The sequence below is a fragment of the Ctenopharyngodon idella genome, chromosome 24 (assembly GCF_019924925.1).
Source record: "Ctenopharyngodon idella isolate HZGC_01 chromosome 24, HZGC01, whole genome shotgun sequence".
NCBI classification, from domain to species: domain Eukaryota; kingdom Metazoa; phylum Chordata; class Actinopteri; order Cypriniformes; family Xenocyprididae; genus Ctenopharyngodon; species Ctenopharyngodon idella.
The window spans coordinates 12,019,507-12,039,070 of NC_067243.1; the positions used below are offsets into that span (position 1 = coordinate 12,019,507).

The 19,564-nt window shown below is 38.0% G+C and overlaps 1 protein-coding gene across 13 annotated transcripts in view; it reads right to left on the reverse strand.

Moving 5' to 3' along the window:
- Positions 1 to 19,564, reverse strand: part of akap13 (A-kinase anchoring protein 13) — a 113,986-nt gene that overhangs the window by 50,649 nt on the left and 43,773 nt on the right. For 5 of the 13 annotated variants that reach the window (XM_051883393.1, XM_051883395.1, XM_051883386.1 and 2 more), the window contains exons 1-3: positions 15,664 to 15,865; positions 13,011 to 15,339; positions 11,905 to 11,978 (exon numbers count right to left, since the gene is read on the reverse strand). In XM_051883393.1, coding sequence (XP_051739353.1) covers positions 11,905 to 11,978; positions 13,011 to 14,826 — 1,890 coding nt within the window. In that variant the 5' untranslated portion in view covers positions 14,827 to 15,339; positions 15,664 to 15,865. Of the gene's footprint in view, positions 1 to 5,361; positions 5,508 to 11,904; positions 11,979 to 13,010; positions 15,340 to 15,663; positions 15,929 to 19,564 lie in introns of those variants that run through there. The other 8 variants (XM_051883387.1, XM_051883384.1, XM_051883391.1 and 5 more) reach the window with 3 other exon arrangements.

Genomic DNA, 19,564 nt, shown 5'->3' on the forward strand with positions numbered 1-19,564 from the left:
TGATTTTTGACATTTAAGTAAACAAACATCTTTCCAGATGTTTTATCATTTGCCAGGTGAAAAACCACAAGTTACACTTAGCATTAAAGGGCTAGTTCACCCAAAAATGAAAATTATCCCATGATTTACTCACCCTCAAGCCATCCTAGGTGTATATGACTATCTTCTTTCAGACGAACACAATCTGAGATATTACTTAAAAATATCCTTATTCCTCCAAGGTTTATAACGGTTGTGAATGGATATCCAAATTCTGAAGATGCATCCATCCATAAAAAAAAAAAAGAATCCAAATGACTCCAGGGGGTTAATAAAGGCCTTGTGAAGCGTTATAGTGTAGTACGTCATGCCGTTGTGTACTACGTCGCGGAAGCTAATGTTTTTTGGACGTACGTCAAATACGTATGGCTGTTACGCCGGAAGCTCGTTATTTAACTTTATAAAGTTTTAAATAAGGATACTTGTCTTACCACAAACACATCAGTTTGCTTCAGAAGGCCTTTATTAACCCTCTGGAGTCATATGGATTCTTTTTTTTTTTTAATGGACGGATGCATTTTTTTCTTCAGAATTTGGATTACCATTCACAACTATTATAAACCTTGGAGGACTAAGGATTTTTTATATCTTTATTATATTATATATTTATTATATATCTCCGATTGTGTTCGTCCGAAAGAAGATAGACATACACCTAGGATGGCTTGAGGGTGAGTAAATCATGGCATAATTTTCATTTTTGGGTGAACTATCTTGCGGAAAAAATTCTTAGGAAGTGCAATTTAAAAAAAAAAAGGTTTTAAAAAAGAAATTAATACTTTTATTCAGCACGGATGTGTTAAATTGATAAAAAATGATAGTAAAGATTTATATTGTTAGAAAAGATTTATATTTTGAATAAATGCTGTTCTTTTAAACCTTTTATTCATCAATGAATCCTGAAAAAAGTATCACAGGTTCCAAAAAAATATTAAGCAACAGCATATTAGAATGATTTCTGAAGGATCATGTGACACTGAAGACTGGAGTAGTATATAATATATGCTGAAAATTCAGCTTTGCATCAGAGAAATAAATTATATTTTAAAGTATATTAAAATAGAAAACCATAATTTTAAATTGTAATAATATTTCACAATATTATTGTTTTTTCTGTATTTATTATGAAATAAATGCAGCCTTAATGAGCATAAGAGACTTCGTTCAAAAACATTAAAAATAGTAATGTTTCCAAACTTTTGACCAGTAGTGAGTGTAATATATATATATATATATATATATATATATATATATATATATATATATATATATATATATATATATATATATATATATATATATATATATATATATATAAGGATCTTGTGACACTGTGAAGACTAGAGTAATGATGCTGAAAATTACATTTTAAAATAGAAAACCTTTATTTTAAATTGTAAAACTTTTTTACAATATTACTGTTTTTACTGTATTTTTTCTTACATGCATTTATTAATCTTACCGACCCCAAACTTTTGAATGGTAGTGTATGAGATGAAATTTGTGTCAAAGTGCTTTGGCTCTAATAGATGCAGCTAAAATCCAAACAAATCCAAGTTCTAATCATGGAAAAGGAGACTGTTGAGATGGGCTATATTTAGAGATGACAGAACTTCCGAATGGCTTATGAAACAGAGCTGTAATCCACTGAGTGCACAGTCCACAGACTGTGGTCTGAATTGGACATTCTGGACACATTCCATAGATATGACGAGCTGTGGAGACAGGAAAGGCTATGACAAGGAAGTGGGCACCAGTGGACGCTAATCCTTCTGGATCCTTCAAATAGCTACCGAGTTTGATTTTGCATGGTTCTCCTATTTGTTTCTTGCACACATTTGCAGGTGGTTCTGGGTAAAACATCTGTGAAATGACTTAAAAAGGTGTTAAGTAGCCATTTGGCTTCTCGTTCAATATCAAGGAGGTCTCGGTTGAAAGGAATATGCTACAACAAAGGTTTGCGTCAATTGGAAAGTGCTCCCTTGGGTGCTCTTTAAGACGGCTGTGGACAACCTGTCTTTCTCAATCCTCACTTAGTGCTGAGGCGGCACCTGCGGCCCTGTATTTTACCTACAGAACGGTTTAACAGCCCCTCTTCACTTCCTACCACAGATGCTTAATGTGGACTGTATATTAATATATCACCTCGCAAAAATAACAGTATATAATGCTGATTCAAGGTGAAAAAACAGAAGTCTTTAACTGCTGAGGCCATCAAGCCTGACCATAAAAATTACAAGCAGTCTGGAGTATTTACACACACTTTAAAAGTGAACTATTGACTATTTAAATCACCACAAAATAATAATAAAAAAATATCAGGAAATAGACTAACAAATAACTGTTTTTCATTTCAGCAAGTTCTATTTATCTAATTTGCTGTAATTACACTGTAGCACATATAAATCTGCATTATATCAATCATATGCCCTCCTGCTCTCTAGATATCAGCACTTGAAATGGCAAAAGACCCTTCGCACAGGGAGTTTGATTGACAGGTGATCTAACCAATCATAACGCCGAATCCGCCATTTTGTCCGACAAAGCAGTCAGGGGAGTTAGCAGATTAACATCTGTGAATTTGAAAAATGGTGTGTACTGACATCTTTCCGTGGTTGAAACAACATTCCTTCTGATGTTCATTCATGTTTATTTGATGCTATAAATGAACTAGTAGGAAAAGATGATCGGTTCACGAGCCGCTTGAACTGAGGCGCTACAGCGATCTGTCACAACACATTAAAGAGCCACAAAACGGTTTTTATTGTTTAAATTTCTTTAAAAATTACAAAATTTGACATTTGAGACTTTGTTTCATATCAAAAGTAACCTGCTCTGTCTTGTCTGTCGACGCGCTGTGAGTGTCGTCTTTGCTCCACAATGTATTTTTCACTCTGTGAAAAATGATGTGGCGTGAGAGCGGCATGGCTTGTCAGACGTAGCAACAGTAACGAGGGCAGGTATTTGCGAATGCTTAATTGAGAAACTCGTATATCAGTCAACTACAACTATGGATGGCATCTGTGGCATGTTGTCAATCATCACAGACAAATTATGTCTCATCCCTCGTTCTGTAAAAACAGGAATCACATTTACTAACACAGAAGCCAAGCAGGCAAGTGTGCAGCATCATGAATGTAAATAAATGATTGAAAAAAAAAAAAAAAAAAAAAAAAAAAAAAAAACTAAATAATAAAACTAAGAGAGAAAATACAAATCAGGAGAGCATACCAGAATAGTAAACAATACATGCAGTTTCTATGAAGGAATAATTATGCATGGCAGTTCTCCACTTCTGATTTTAAATATTTTATATCTACTATAATTAGATTTTTTTTTAAATTAACTTGCCTTCCCACATAATGACTCTCAGACCTGCTGTCAGCTCATGTCAGATGATGGAAAGCAGAAGGAAGCAGAAGAAATGAATGGAGATAAACAGGCAGCGAAGCAAGCCTGCACCAATCCACTTATCAAGAGCCAATAATCGAGGGGTCAGACTGTGGAAGGGCCCTTTACATGTCTGGCTGTGACCTTCACTGATACAGTACCAGACTAGCCACTAAATATACAACCTCCAACATACTGACAGCATTCCAGTCAGCGTCCCTACTGTTCCCACACACACACAATATCTAAAATAGGACAGGCAGTAGACTACTATTGTTTTTATAAGGCTTTTGTGTTTTTAGATAAAGCTTTAAAGGGTTAGTTCACCCAAAAATGAAAATTCTGTCATTAATTACTCACCCTCATGTTGTTCCACACCCGTAAGACCTTCATTCATCTTCAGAACACAAATTAAGATCTTTATAATGAAATCCGAGAGCTATATGACTCGTCCATAGACAGCAATTTAATTACCACTTTCAAGGTCTGGAAACGTACTAAAGACATAGTTAAAACAGTCAACGTGACTGCAGTTGTTCAACCTTAATGTTATGAAGCGACGAGAATACTTTTTCTGCGCAAAAACAAAACAAAAATAATGACTATTCAACAATTTCTTCTCTTTCTTGTCATTCTCCTTACGCAGTTAACGCAGTAAGCACAGTGAAGGCTTCCATGTTTACGTCCGGATGCCGGCTCAGTATTGGCCAAAGCTGATCACGTGATGCATGCCTGTGATGCTGACGCAGGAGCCGGCCAATAATGAGTCAGTGTTCTGACGTAGAACCTAGAAGCGCTGGACGTAAACAATGTATGAGAATGACACAGTAGAGAATATATTGTAGAATAAAGTCATTATTTTTGCGCACAAAGAGTATTCTCGTCGCTTCATAAAATTAAGGTTGAACCACTGCAGTCACGTCGACTGTTTCGTCTTTAGTACCTTTCTGGACCTTGAAAGTGTTGATTAAATTGCTGTCTATGGATGAGTCATATACCTCTCGGATTTCATCAAAAAAATCGTAATTTATGTTCTGAAGATGAACGAAGGTCTTACGGGTGTGGAACAACATGAGGGTGAGTAATTAATGACAGAACTTTCATTTTTGGTTGAACTAACCCTTTAAAGAAAGCTTCAGAAGTTTTAGAATTACAATGATCCTATTTGTACATCATTGGGGAATCATGTCCCAAAAAGAAGGCTGTGTCAAACTTCTAAGGACACTTTTGTCCCTAAAATGTAGCTATGATATTGCTTATATATCCTAATATTGCTTTGAAACTAAAGAATGAATCTAAATCCTTGTAAATATACAATATGGAGTGAGAAGTCTCAGGTTTTAATGTTTGTTTGACAATTACCTTATTTGTAAATTGCTTTTCCCCTTATTTAGAAATAATTTTATGTCCCCAAAAGGAGGTTGGGTCAAATTTTGCTAGCTTCTGGAGAAACCTTTCTCCCTAAAGTGTAGCTATGAAACTTACACATTGATTTAAAACTAAAGAACAAATCTAAACATGAAATATGAGCTAAGAATTCTCAGGTTTCAACGTTTGTTTGACAACAAACGTAAGGGGGAAAAAAACTCAGTGCGAAACTGTTACGAAATTCAAATTCCAGCATGTCTAGAATAAAACATCAAACCCTAGAGCTAACGAAGAACAGTGGCCAGAAACTGGAAAGCAGGCCTCATCGTTCCACATCCAAAACTGAACTCCACCCAAGCTAAGCAGCAAAGCTCTCACACACACCCCTTCGATTCAATGCGAGAGAGAACTCTGGCATCTCAACAACGCTCCCGGCCAACCCTAATCAATGCAATGTGACGGCACACGCAACTGTCAACAAGACAATCTGCAAAATTTACAGTCAACACCGGCAAACAACGAAAGAAACTCAAACACAACTACTACTTGTTTTCTGCTTCATACCTTAATCAAAACCACATCCACGGACCTCTCGCCCTTTGCGCACAGGCTGTATCTTCGCCGGTGTCGCTCGTACATCTTTTCCAGGAGTGAAGCGTCAACGAGGAGAAGAATATGCCGTTATAGTCCAACATGAAGCCTGAGACTTGTAGAGTTCCCAGTCAAGCTTTGGGAAAAATGAGCAACTCTCTGCACATCTGCACCATGAACCAGCCCCGTTCTCACTCTCCCTCCCTCCATTCTTCACACACTTCTTTCTCCCCTCCCTCTCTCCTTTTTCCTTCTGTACACTCCCTCTCTTTTTCTGTCGCTGGCTTTCCTTCTGCTCCTACTTTTTTTGTTTTTGTTTTTTTTAACAGGCTCACCCAATCGCAGCTGCTCTTTTCCATTCCCCCTTCGCTCTTTCAATGACTCTCATCTCACCGTTTCCATCCTTCTCAATTTTCAGAGCAGAAAGCCTCACGTCTTTCCCAATGTGCATTATGGTGTGGTTGAACTCTGATCTGTTAATTGTGACCAAAAAGGACGAGGTCGTCACACACATTCACTGATCAGAGGAATATTTTCAGAGGGGTTTCATCCTTCAAACTGTTTGGAGAACAGTGGGGTGAGATTTCCAGGCTCCACCCAGCAAGATAAGGCTTTTCATCCAAGTAAACACAGATGATAATACACTCTTGATCTACGCTGTTCGGAATTCAAGCGAGAAGTATAAAGTGTGATAAATCGCATTTAGCTTTGCATTGGACGCAAGGGACCCTCAATCACTCCATCTGTATAGAAACATCAACCGACTAACAGCTGGAGCCATGGCAACCGTTTCAAATGGCGAGAACTGCGGTCTGATGGGATTCACTGGGATTTAATGCAATTGAGGTGGTGCGAGAAACTCGGATTAGACTTCTGGAAAAGAATCAGAAGTAAATTAGCCTGGGTTCATGCAGCACAAAAACTCCAGAGATAAGAGTTCACATGAACACACAAAGGTTCAGAGCTGCAATCGTTAACTAAAATTATTAAAATTTGTTTGTTAATTGAAATCAAGATAAAATAAAAATAAATATTAGATGAAAAACTAAAAAGCTTAAATGAAAATTAGAAATGTTGCCTTGGCAAGTATCTAAAAATAGTACCAATATTACTAAATCTTAAAGTGAAATAAAAATAAAGCTAAATATAAAAAAAAAAAAACTAATGAAAATGACAAAAATTACTCAAAAAAGAATAAATATATAAAAATAAAACTATTTCAAAATATAAATAAATACTAAATTGGAATATAAATAACACTGCCATGGTTTCTAATAATCATTACACAATATAAAATCAATTTGTAATAATAAAGAGAAATTAAAATATTGTATTGCTAAAGACTGTTGACTTCATATCGGGTGGTAGCATTATGACAAGCGTAGCCTGTTATTGTCCCAATGTTTTTCCACTTTTGCTTGGGAGTTTCCATCCACCAAAAAGTATGAGGGTGACAGTGTGTGTGTGTATATAATTTTATACAAAAACACACAAGTCAGTCACACAGACACACCTTGAGGACAAAAAAAACACCTTCAATTAAAGTCTCATACATTATTCCATGTTTAGCATGACGTTCCTAACATGTACTTAGGAGAAACAGATAGTCAGATAACCGTGTAGGTTGTCTTGACGCAGTCAGTTTGCTCTTTACCATGTTTTGTGTGTTTGCATGTGTGCATGTGATTATCCAGTGGAGGAGGGGATAGTAGAAACAAGGGCTCTTTGTGGGGATCCCGGAGCGTTATCTCTGCGTTTCACTCAAGACCACACATCCAACACGAACTATGATTTAAAGGAACAGTTTGACCAAAAAGATATGAAATTCTATCATTATTGACTCGCCCTCGTGTTTGTTCGACGAAATACAAGAATATACTTGATGCACTTTTCAATATAATGAAGACAAAAACACACCATAAAAGTGGCCCATATGAGTTGTGTGCAAGAGTCTTCTGAAATCATATGATAAGCTTTATTAGTAGACTTACATTTGGCTGATAATACTGATGTTCATGAAATCAGCACCGATATATACAATTCAAGAATTAATCATTCCTTTGAGTCAGATCATTAAATGAATCAGCTGATCCAATCTACAAAATCAGACTGAATGATTCGTTCACAAAGCTGACTAACCCACTTCTTGTATTCTCAAACTCGCTGACTCGATCCAGTCAGATTGATTAACAGCTCACTAAAGGAAAAGATTAGCAGAGAATAACAAAAAGTTAACATGAAATGGAAACTCACCCTATCAGTTTTTTTAAATGTATATTATTGATCTATTGTGAATGATTCATCCATACATATGTTTCCATCCAATCAGGGTCCCACTTTATATTAGGTGGCCTTAACTACTATGTACTTACATCAAAAAATTAGTACAATGTACTTATTGGGTTCATATTGAATTGCAAAACACTTGTACTGCTATTGAGGTGGGATATGGGTAAGGTTAGGGAAAGCTTTGGTGGTATGGGTAGGTTTAAGGGTAGGGGTAAGGTGTAGGGGATGGGTCAACAGTGTAATTATAAATGTAATTACAGAAATTAATTACAGATGTAATTACATGCAGGTGTTTTTAAAATATAAGTACAATGTAAAAACATGTATGTACACAATAAGTGCACTGTGTCAAATGATTAATTTAAATGTAAGTACATAGTAGTTAAGGCCACTTAATATAAAGTGGGACCCCGATCTGAAACATGGAATTGAACCAAGTCCCTGTCCTAGATTTTTTTTTTTTTTTTCCATTTCGATAATGTTTCAACAGGATTCAAGTTTCAATATGGAAAAAAAGATCTGTTGCTACTTTCGTTACATCATGACTTTAGTCAGTTTTTATGAAAGCTGGTTTCCGCCACTGAATAAAAAAATCCGCCACTGCGACTTATCTTGCAATTCTGACTTTTTTCTCAGAATTGTGTAATATAGGCTAAACTCACAATTCTGAGAAAAAAAGTCAGAATTGTGAGTTTATATCTTGCAATTCTGATTTCATAACACATAATTGCGACTTAATATAAAGTCGCAATTATGTGTTATGAAATCAGAATTGCAAGATATAAACTCACAATTCTGACTTTATAACTCGCAATTGTTTATATCTCGCAATTCTGACTTTATAACTCACAATTGTTTATATCTTGCAATTCTGACTTTATAACTCGCAATTGTTTATCTCGCAATTCTGACTTTATAACTCACAATTGTTTATATCTTGCAATTCTGACTTTAACTCGCAATTGTGAGTCAGAATTGCACAAGATTTGCGAGATATAAACTCACAATTGTGAGTTATAAAGTCAGAACTGCGTGATATAAACAATTGCGAGTTATAAAGTCAGAACCGTGATAAAGCTGCAATTGCATGTAAAGTCAGAATTGCGAGATATAAACTCACAATTGCGAGTTTATATCTCAAAATTGTGAGTTTATAATGTGCAATTGTTAGTTTATAACTCGCAATTCTGACTTAATTTCTTGCAATTGAGAGTTTATATCTTGTAATTCTGACATAACTCGCAATTCTGACATAACTCGCAATTGCGAGTTAGGCCTATATTATGTATTTCTCGCAATTGTGAGTTTATATCTCGCAATTCTGACATAACTCGCAATTGAGAGTTAAGCCTATATTATGTAAACTCGCAATTGTGAGGGGGAAAAAAAGTCAATTATGAGATAAAAAGTCGCAATTACCTTTTTTATATTTAGTGGCGGAAACAAACTTCCATAGTTTGTTACATAAAACCATTTTGTTATTTCAGAAGAATATAGTGCACACATTATATGGGCCATTTTTAAGACGTTTAGGTGCTTTTGTTTAGTTTTGTAAATGCATTGAAAAGTGTGAGCAAAATTTCTCCTTTTGTGTTCCACGGAAGAAAATCATATGGGTTTGAATCAACATGAGGGTGAGTAAATGACTTTTTGGATGAACTAACGCTGGGAATGAGAGAACAAACAAAAGGAGGAAGACTTGAAAAGGGTGAGCAGAAGCACAGAAATCGAGCGAGAACAATACAAAGGAGTGTGTGTGGATCCAGACCAGCCTCAGTGGTGTCTTCAACCCTCCCACTCCACCAACACCAGCCCTTTGCTTTTCTTCAACATCACGCCATTCTTACACTTCACATTCCAGCGCTTGAGAGGCAGCCTTGTCCCTTTTTCCAACACACTACACATTGGGTTTGTGTTTGTGTGTGTGTTTGTGAGTGTGCGCACTAAGGATCTGTTTCCCAGGGGCGGCTTGTGTGGTTTAATAGTTTAGATGTTTAGTGAAAAAGGAACTCCTTTAAGGGGGTTCCCACAATGCATCTGGCCTGCCGCACAAGGACAGATGAAAAGAGCAGAAAAAACAAAGAGAGAATAGACAGCCCTCATGCTGCTGGTGGCATATTGAGACCACAGTCTGTGCGTTTTGCCCTTGCTTCTCTCTCTAACACATATGTAGACTACTAGACAGCTCAATGCACATCTGGAAGGAGTTATATTGCATCCTAACACAAGAGGGAGCCACAGCACTCTAGACACCACAGGATAAGTTAAAAACAACCAAACAACTTATTATCCATCATAAGTGCATGTTAATTTTTTTTTAATGTCAACATGAATCCAAAAAATGAATCCTACAGCATGTTCCTGATCTTACTGTGAATGATTCAGTGGTGTAAGTAAAAAACAAAGCAATGACAACATATGATAATGCTAGTAACAATCTCCTTTCTTAAATACGCAAATAACTTAATCTTAAAAACTTAAATTTAATGAATCAACTAACCCCAAATGTAACAAATATGTGAAGACTGAGCCTTTTGATTTGGAAAAAACACAAATCAGTTGAGTTTGTTAGCATAGCAATTTGTTAGCATAACAAACTCGACTGAAGGAAGTAATCTCAGTTCGTATTTCCAATCAGCCTCAATAAATTATATTACAGAAGCATTAGGTGTGACAAAAGTTAAAATCACTACAAAGCCATTCATCTTAAAAATGTGAGCCAAGTTTAATCCTGCCTAGCAAGCACCGCTAATAAGAAACTAGCTTTCTTGTGGTCTCGACTAGCTAAAGCAAAGTCAGCATGCTAGAGCAAAGTTAGGATGCTCTGTTAATGTGGCCCCTGCTCTTATCTCAAGAGTCTCTTAAGATAGAATGTTCCAGAGTGTAATTTCTTTCAAATGCTGACAATGTAGTTACACGACCCCATGATGCAGTCCAAGTCTGCATGCCAGATGGCAGATAAGTGTAAAAGTAGCCTGTTTTTAGAGGCAACCTAGACAGAAGAGCCTACTTTGACAAGAGAGGTCAGGGGGGAGTAAAAATGATCAGACAATCAATAACTTGGTTAATTATTATTACTTATTAGATCAAACAGTGCCTTGGTCTGAATACAACTGGAAGAATGCAGCTAAAGCAGGCTAATGGTTTAAAAACTGAGACTTCGCAATCTGTTAAATTGTTTAAAGGAAAAAAAAAAAAATCACCTCAGACTGAATGAAAACCTATTATGTAACTCAGTAATGTCACTTACAGGAAAAAAAAAAATTTCATTTGCCATGCTTGAGTTCACTACAACCACAACAAAAAGAATACTAGCTGCAACATGCTAGCAAAGATGTGCATCAGTTTCCATTGCCTTAAGGCCCATTCACACCAAGAAAGATAACTATAAACAAAAACGACATTAGCATCCACACCATCAGACAATAATGTTCTGTTTAATACAAGCGTGCGCTGCAGTTTTGTCGCTTTAAATGCTCTTTAAAGTCAGGTGGATTCTGATTGGCTGTCAATGTTTTGTTTTATTGTTCATCAGCCGGAAAAAAAAAACAGTCTGAAAGTGATTCCTCAACAATAAATTTAGATCATATCAGGTACTCCAAAATCAAATTGGGAGGCACAGGAAGCAGCCAAAACAATATGGATTCCCGCAGGAAGATAACAAAATAAACAACTGAAGTTAGCGATATGGAGAACACTTCTAATCAGCGACTTCCAAAGAATGAAGATAGACATCTCACTTTATCAGTCTTGCTAGCCTGCATAAATGAGCTATCACATCTTGCCTTCCACCCTCTCAGTATTCTTGCCACTGATATCATTCCCTCTGACACACAACTGGGGAAAAAAAGTGTTTAGGGTGATGTCATATTTCCTCCCTGAGAAAAGGAGAGCACGCACACACAACCAGTGTGAGCTGCAGGGTGGCAGCGTTCCCATATCTGCCAGTTTGACCTTACGAGAGAGAGTTCAGCAGTTCCAACTCAGACCTGCGTCAGAAGTCTTTTAGCAACCAGGCGGAGAAATCAGATTTACGACAGAAGGTCAAGTTGAACACATCCCTCAATATCTGGTCAGTGGAGTCTTTCGGGAAACTACCACCTTCCTAGCTACTGAGAATTCAGGGTGGCTGGAAGCAAATGCTGAGTGACTCATACCAAGAGGTCTAAATGTTACTGATTTATTTACTGGATGGCAGATTGAGGATAATATCCAAAGAATACTCACCACTTCGGAATTCGCTATGTCTGCTAAGGAGTCCTGGTGTCCGTCCACCGCATCCTCTGCTAAAGTGCTGTCATCTGTGAGGTGGAATCAAGGCAAAAGACATTTATAATTTGGAACTGAGAGAAGGATGAAACACTTTTATTTGCGTTGCCATCTTGTGAAACTTGCTGAAGATGATGAGGCTAGTTTATCATGTATGAGCAACAAAATGTTTAATTTGTATAAGACCCACAGTTTCAGGGAAATTCACATGCGTGACTTTTAACTGAAACTTCCAAAAATCAATAAGTCATTCATTAACTCAGCTGCTGATTCATGTTTGAGGACTGAACATTTCAGTGGCGTAATTAGGTATATTTGTTTACTTAAAAATGAACAAATCAGGATAAGACTGACCAATCAGGTATGTTATTGACCAATACAGCAATATAGCATTTGATAAAAGGAAGTGACTTATTTCTCCTTTCCAACTGAGATCAGCAACTCCATGAATGTGATATAAATAACACAGTAAGCAAGCATCTATTAGTAGAACAATGCTGAATTCACATCTATGTGGAAAAGAGCTGGGCGTCTACCTTGAAAATCTTTCAACTGTTTTCATTCTATGATGTGAGACAGAGGTGACATCACCAAGTTGCCAGGATACAATGTGCTGCAAATACACATTGCCGTTTGCAAACACTCCCTATAAACACAGTTACCTGAATGACAAGGAAGGTTTTTCCCTTCCGGATGGAAACCTAAACCACTGATCGACCAAAACCAAACAGCTTTGTTTCAACTGACAGAATTTTGACTGAATGTTACTAAAAATATCTGAATACACATATATATTCTGTAAGGCAACCACCATTGCATTCACAATCACACATATAAGTATGTCGGAATACAGTAAAGCTAATGATAAATTAGCTTCAGCTGTGGACAATGTGATTATAATGGCATGAAAAACAAACTTCATGTAGCAGCAGCACAAAGTTCAAGATCAATTCAAACAACTGTTACATAGGATGATGGTAGAGTTAATAGCATCAGACGCCCTAAAATAAATGTTTAAACAATCTATATCAGCATCAGCAGAGTGATAAATAAAAACGCATTACCTGTCATTTGTTCCACATGCAGTTCCTCAGCATGTTGCTGTACAGTTTCACTGTGCTCCATCAAATTATCAAGCATATCTTGATGTAATCCATTCAGGCTGTCAGGTTTGTCTGAAGGCTGCACTTCCTCAGAAAGATCGTTGTCTATATCCACTGGGGAAGTGTGTTCCAAATCCTGGTGCAATCCACTATTAATATCCAAAGGGGAAGTAAGCTCAGCTGTTGAGGACGAGGCATTGAGTGGGTCAGACATGGAGGAGCTCTCCTGAGCAGAACCACTGTCAGTGTCCATGGGAGAGGACAGGCTGTCCCCAGAGACAGTAGTCTCACTAATTTCGGTAGTCATGTCGACACATTCTTCCCCATCGGGAATTGCAGCAGAGATCTTTACTCCATCAGCGAAGGGGCTCTCAGAAGATCGGCTGTCTTCACTTTCTGTTAGGAGTGAGGCACAAGACGGGTCTAGGCCATTCACACATTCAACAGTAGGTTCTGATGGTGTGTATGCACCCTCCTTGGAAGATTCTGGGAGCTGGAACTGTGCATTGGATTCAGCACAATCATTGTGTGTGATTTCCGATGGATCAGGGAGATCGCTGAGTGTTTCCTGTACAGTGCAGTCAATTTCCCTTTCCTGTACAGGTTCCTCTGGAGCAACATCCTTAACTAGAACCGTTAGTTTCCCTGGCTCACAAGGGGATTTTTGATTTTCTTTTATGGTAAGTCCAGAATATTCCTCAGGAATTTTCTCCACCAGTTTGGACATAGAGTCTGGCTGAACAAATGCTTCAGATGCCTCTTCTCCTAACAGTGCTTCTACAATTATATCACCTTCAGAATGTTCAGAAGACAGTATTGTAGACACATCCTGTTGTAAATCAGTTCCAATAAAGACTTCGGAGTCAGCTGGCAGAGAAGGTTCATCAGAAGGATTTGATTTGTCATCTAACTCTAAAACAACAATGTCCTCAATTGATTCCGGATCTCCAATGAGCTCTTTGGGGTCTTGTATCGTCTCATTAGGGGCTACCTCCTCCTTGCTTTCATCAGGTAGAGACCCTTCAATCTGGCAAGGTAAAACCTCCACAGTGATGCCAACGGAAGCCTCTGCTATTGCATTAACGTCACAAGCTGTGTCATTCAACAAAAATTCCTGACAGTCTGATGCAGTTTCTGAAGATTGTGTGACTTGGTGTGGCTGTTGAAAACTTTCTGTAGTCTCAGACAAGGCATCCACAGCTGGACCTTCATAAGTGGAAGTCTCAGGAACGGGCGAGAGTCCTCGTCGAACCTTATGTACCGGTGCTGGTGCCATGTTTGGCCGGAGACTTGACGATACCAAAGAATCTTCCTCTAAAATGCTAAATACAGAGTTCTGCTTTATGCTAGCGTCATCTGCAACCAAACCAGAAACTGACTCAGTGTTGCCTTTGGTGTGTTCGCTGAGATTTCCTGTCTCTGTCTCTAGGGTATCATGTGGCTTGTCAACCCCATCAGAAATAACAGTTTCATCGTTTCGTACAGGCGAGGTAACTTCTGAATCTACCTGAATTAAAGCTTCATCTGTTCTCACCGAGCATTCTGTAGGCAGCTTGGATTCGATCTCGTTGTCGTGCTGACCGTTTTCCTCTGGATCACGGGAAGAAAGTGCTGAAGAGTTTAAGCCCATTTCCTGGCTGCTACTCGTCTCCCCTTCCCTTTCCTCTGGTAAGTCCCCTCGCCAACAAAGGCCTGTACTCCCCTCGCTCTCCTCCTCTCTTTGTGAAGGCTGACTAGTTTCCGTGGGGAGGAGACCCTGAGATTGTGCGTGGCCCATGTCTTGGGACTCAAGGTTGCCAGATTGAGCGTTGTAGTCTGTTTCAGTCTCTGAACTCCTCTGGCAAGTCTCTTGCACTTCTTGGTTCCCTTTATCAGGTTGTGAAGCAGCCCCCTGCTTGCCACTGATTACGCAGAGCTCTATATCAGCTTCCTCCCACTGATTTCCACAGGAAGGGGCACTGAAAGTCACAGAATCGCTTTCTACCCGCCGCTGCGAAGAGTCAGCCTTATCTGAAGCCTTTCCAGTATCCCCTACAGCTGGCAGTTCGGGCTCCACCTCAAAGTCCTGCGATTGGACATGATCTCCTGTGCCGTTTTGACGAAGACACAATCCATCCTCAACGGCAGAGCTGTTTAAAAGTGATTGGCAGGTTTCTTCTTGTTCAGATCTGGATTCCTGATGCTGAGGCTCCAGTGAGTTGGGCGGTAGGCAGTCAGCAGTTTCTGTGCTATCACTTGAGTCCCTGTTAAGAATCAGCAGTGCTGGCTTATGCTGTGTCAGAGGATCTTCCTGAATAAACAAAGTTCAAAAATAGCTATTAAATAAAGCAGAACGCCTTATACAGTCCTCATTAAAACTGACATTAAACATTCACCCAGAGAAAGCGAGCAAGAGTGCGTGCACAGAGAGCGAGAAAGACAGAAATTAGTCTGTGATCTGCATTTAGTCACTTCCTTTAGTCACAGATAGCTACCTCCTGCAGAGTTCTAACACGAAAACAAACAAACCCTGCTGATCGTACCCAGCTGGAAATATCACTGTGATCTTAAAGTGGCAGAGCAAGAAAATAAGACCCTCCTACTGCCACAGAGAACTCCCAAATCACTGACTCACCTTCTGATGTGACCGAATGAGGCGTTGGAGTTCCTCCACATCACACTGAAGGCTAGGTGTGGGACTCCCTGGCACATCCTCCAGCGTCAGGGTGTAAGTGTTTAGCTTGGGGTGGTGTCGCAGAACTCTGCCTTCTGGATAACGCCACTTGGACGTTTTTGTCTCCAACTCAGGCAAATTGTCAACCCTGCCCAACACAAACATAGCAAACTTTGTGAACACCCAGTCTCGAGGCACTGAATCAGCAAGGCCACACCCAGCACACCTACAGAGGATGGGAAGTAATGCACAATACTGATTGTTGTTGCCTATTGAACACAGAATGTTGTTGTTTAAACAACAAACAACATAAACTTAAAACAGGTTTACATCTGTCATAATGTTGCAGTAAGCTCGGACAACAAGAATTTCGTTGTTCCTTTAGACAAAGATATGAAAAAACAAACCCACTCTCACTAGTGTAAAAACCTGTTCTGCTTTTACTTTTTGCTTGGGGAGAAGAAAAAAAATAGCACAGGGAAAAGACCAATAGCGTGATTACATTAAAAGTGAAATTGAAGTTCCTGGTGGCAGTTTCAACAGTCAAACAAACAGATACACAGCTGAATATGTATCTTTATATATCTGTCAGTGTCTTATCGACAAGAAAAAGAAGAATCACAAGCTTTCAAAAGAGAAAATCTGCAACTGTTAGTGTTTTTGTGCGTGCGAGTGGCTCAGATTGTCCCTAGGCCCTGACACATGGGTAACAACAGGAACTGTTTTCACCTACTCTGTATCTAAGGTCCAAAGGGGTATCCATAGCAACCCTGTGACATCACTCACAGGAAACTAAAGTGCAAAGTGAAAAGGAGAAGCTCTTAAGGTCTTGCAGACCTGAGAGGAATATTTTAGGCAGTCTGAGCATTAGCCAAATGGCAGATGTGATGAAAGGCTCAAGTCTCTTAAGCACCGGAGAGCTGAATGAATCGTCATGTACAAGTGCTGTTTCCCTTCTATCACTAATTTAATAGGATTAATCTATGAATGACTTAAATTGGCAACATCATGAGATAATATTTAAATATGGAAAATTATATTATGAATTATAAAGTATTCAAAATGCCCTATTATGCACTTCATAATCAATTGCACACTCAAAATGACCACAGTTACTATACTTACTATTATACATACATAATTTTAATTACTATTATAAAACATGATAACACAAAATTGAACATTGATCACACATTATACCTTGTAATCTTTAAAAAGGTGCAATCATGAACAGGTAAGTATAATAATGTATTTTTAAAAAAAAAAAATCACAATGTGTATTAAAATATATTAGGGTAACATGGAGTAAGATGCCCCCCCGGGGCAAGATGGCACAAAATCTCATCTTAGTACTTTTGATGAATGGCGAAGCTATTTTTAATTTTGTCATTTCATCTGAATATCAACATTTGTGAGATTTATTCAGCCGAGGGTAACTGATCTCATGTTGTGCCTCTGGAAAATAGTGTTCTATGACCTTGTATGATGTTGAATATCAAAGCTTTTTGTGTCTATTTGTTAATGAGGGATTTGTGGACATATTAATGCTTTTAGAATTGTGGAGTAAAAGTTATAGTTTCTATTTTGAAGTAAAAAGATGAAATTAGACCACCCCACCGCATTTCCACGAATTCGATTTTTATATGTACATTTCAGACATCTTTACTTTCATTAAAACCTATAGGTTAGTTGAGTGAAATCATTCAATTTAATTTCACAGTGTTTCTATTATGACATATCTTCAATTAAAATGTAGTCAATTAAATATGTTAATTTGCATACGCTTGTATAGAAGTCATAGAATAATTTTACCTTTCTGATGAATCTCTTTTACTGGGATTCTACTTTGTCTGTAATCGGTTATTCAATTATTCAACTAAATTGAAAAAAAAAATGTTTTTAACAGAATAGTTGATTTAGCATTTTATATTAAAGGGTTAGTTCACCCAAAAATGAAAATTCTGTCATTAATTACTCACCCTCGTGCCGTTCCACACCCGTAAGACCTTCGTTCATCTTCGGAAAACAAATTAAGATATTTTTGTTTAAATCCGATGGCTCCGTGAGGCCTACATAGGGAGCAATGACATTTCCTCTCTCAAGATCCATAAAGGTACTAAAAACATATTTAAATCAGTTCATATGAGTACAGTGGTTCAATATTAATATTATAAAGCGACGAGAATATTTTTGGTGCGCCAAAAAAAAAAAAAAAAAAACGAATTATTTAGTGATGGCCGATTTCAAAACACTGCTTCAGGAAGCTTCGGAGAGTTATGAATCAGCGTGTCGAATCCGCAGCTCGGAGCGCCAAAGTCACGTGATTTCAGCAGTTTGGCGGTTTGACACGCGATCCGAATCATGATTCGACACAAAAGATTCATAACGCTCCGAATCTTACTGAAGCAGTGTTTTGAAATTGGCCATCACTATATAAGTCGTTATTTTGTTTTTTTTGGCGCACCAAAAATATTCTCGTCGCTTTATAATATTAATATTGAACCACTGTACTCACATGAACTGATTTAAATATGTTTTTAGTACCTTTATGGATCTTGAGAGAGGAAATGTCATTGCTCCCTATGTAGGCCTCACGGAGCCATCGGATTTAAACAAAAATATCTTAATTTGTGTTCCGAAGATCAACGAAGGTCTTACGGGTGTAAAACGGCACGAGGGTGAGTAATTAATGACAGAATTTTCATTTTTGGGTGAACTAACCCTTTAATGACACTTTATAAAAAAAATATATAAATATTAATAAAAATTATATCATTCATACATTCTGTAAAAGTTTAGCCAGGCGGGTTTCTTACCCCAGGTAGGGGACGAACTTACCCCAGTAAGACCCATCTTACCCCTCTTTTAATATTTTACATTTGTGCTCTAACAACTGAATTTGCAAATGTTTCTATTTATTTCCTATAACACATTGGCTGATACATCATCCTGCATATGCTAAACGTTTATCTAAATATGTTACAGTTTAAAAGTAAATCCAAATTGTTCTTAAGGGGGCATCTTCCCCCATGCTACCTTATATATATTAATAGAATAATACTATTAAGTTTACAATTCAGACTTCATAGAAAGCCAAGGACATCAAAATATTTTAGAAAAACCACCAACGAAATACCATAATCTTTGAAGGAAAGATCTGAGGCAATGTCTAAGGGTGCGCTGTGGTTCAGTACACTTGCTTTAAATGAGGCACTAAACCAGAGCACTTAACAGCCTCCTATAACAGGCTCTTGAATCCAGGGAGCACAGATCGCACGCTAGCACTGAGTCTGGTCTCTCCTCTATCCTTCAGACTACCTTGGTGCCCTTTTTAAGAATAGTCAAGTAGGGGAACATACTGTACTGTATGGAACCAGTCCCACACCGATTTGCTAGCCACAGACTGTGAAGAGCACTGGCTGGGGGAAGCTGATAAAAGTAAATGTCTCTGTTACACACACACACACACACACACACACACACACACACACAGGTAATTTACGGAGTAAATCTGCAGACAGGATCTTGTTGGTTTTAAACCGGTTTCTGTTGTAGACTGCATTGGCTTGCTTTAAAAAGATTGAGACAGCTTATGTGGCTTTAACTGTTTACAAAGAGCTCAGAGCCACATGGCCTGTCCTTGTGCTTTGCTCTTATCTCCCCCACATTTCAACATCCTCCTTTCTTCAGAAAACAACACTAAATCTCACCTCATTTTCAAAATAAAGTCATTGCTTTAATAATATAAACCTATTAGACTCAGTCCAACATTGCTCTGTTTGTCTGTTTGAGAAACCAAACCAGCCCAACGGATCTGTTTGTCTGACCAATGGAAGACGGGGAGAGTGTTTGGAATACCTAT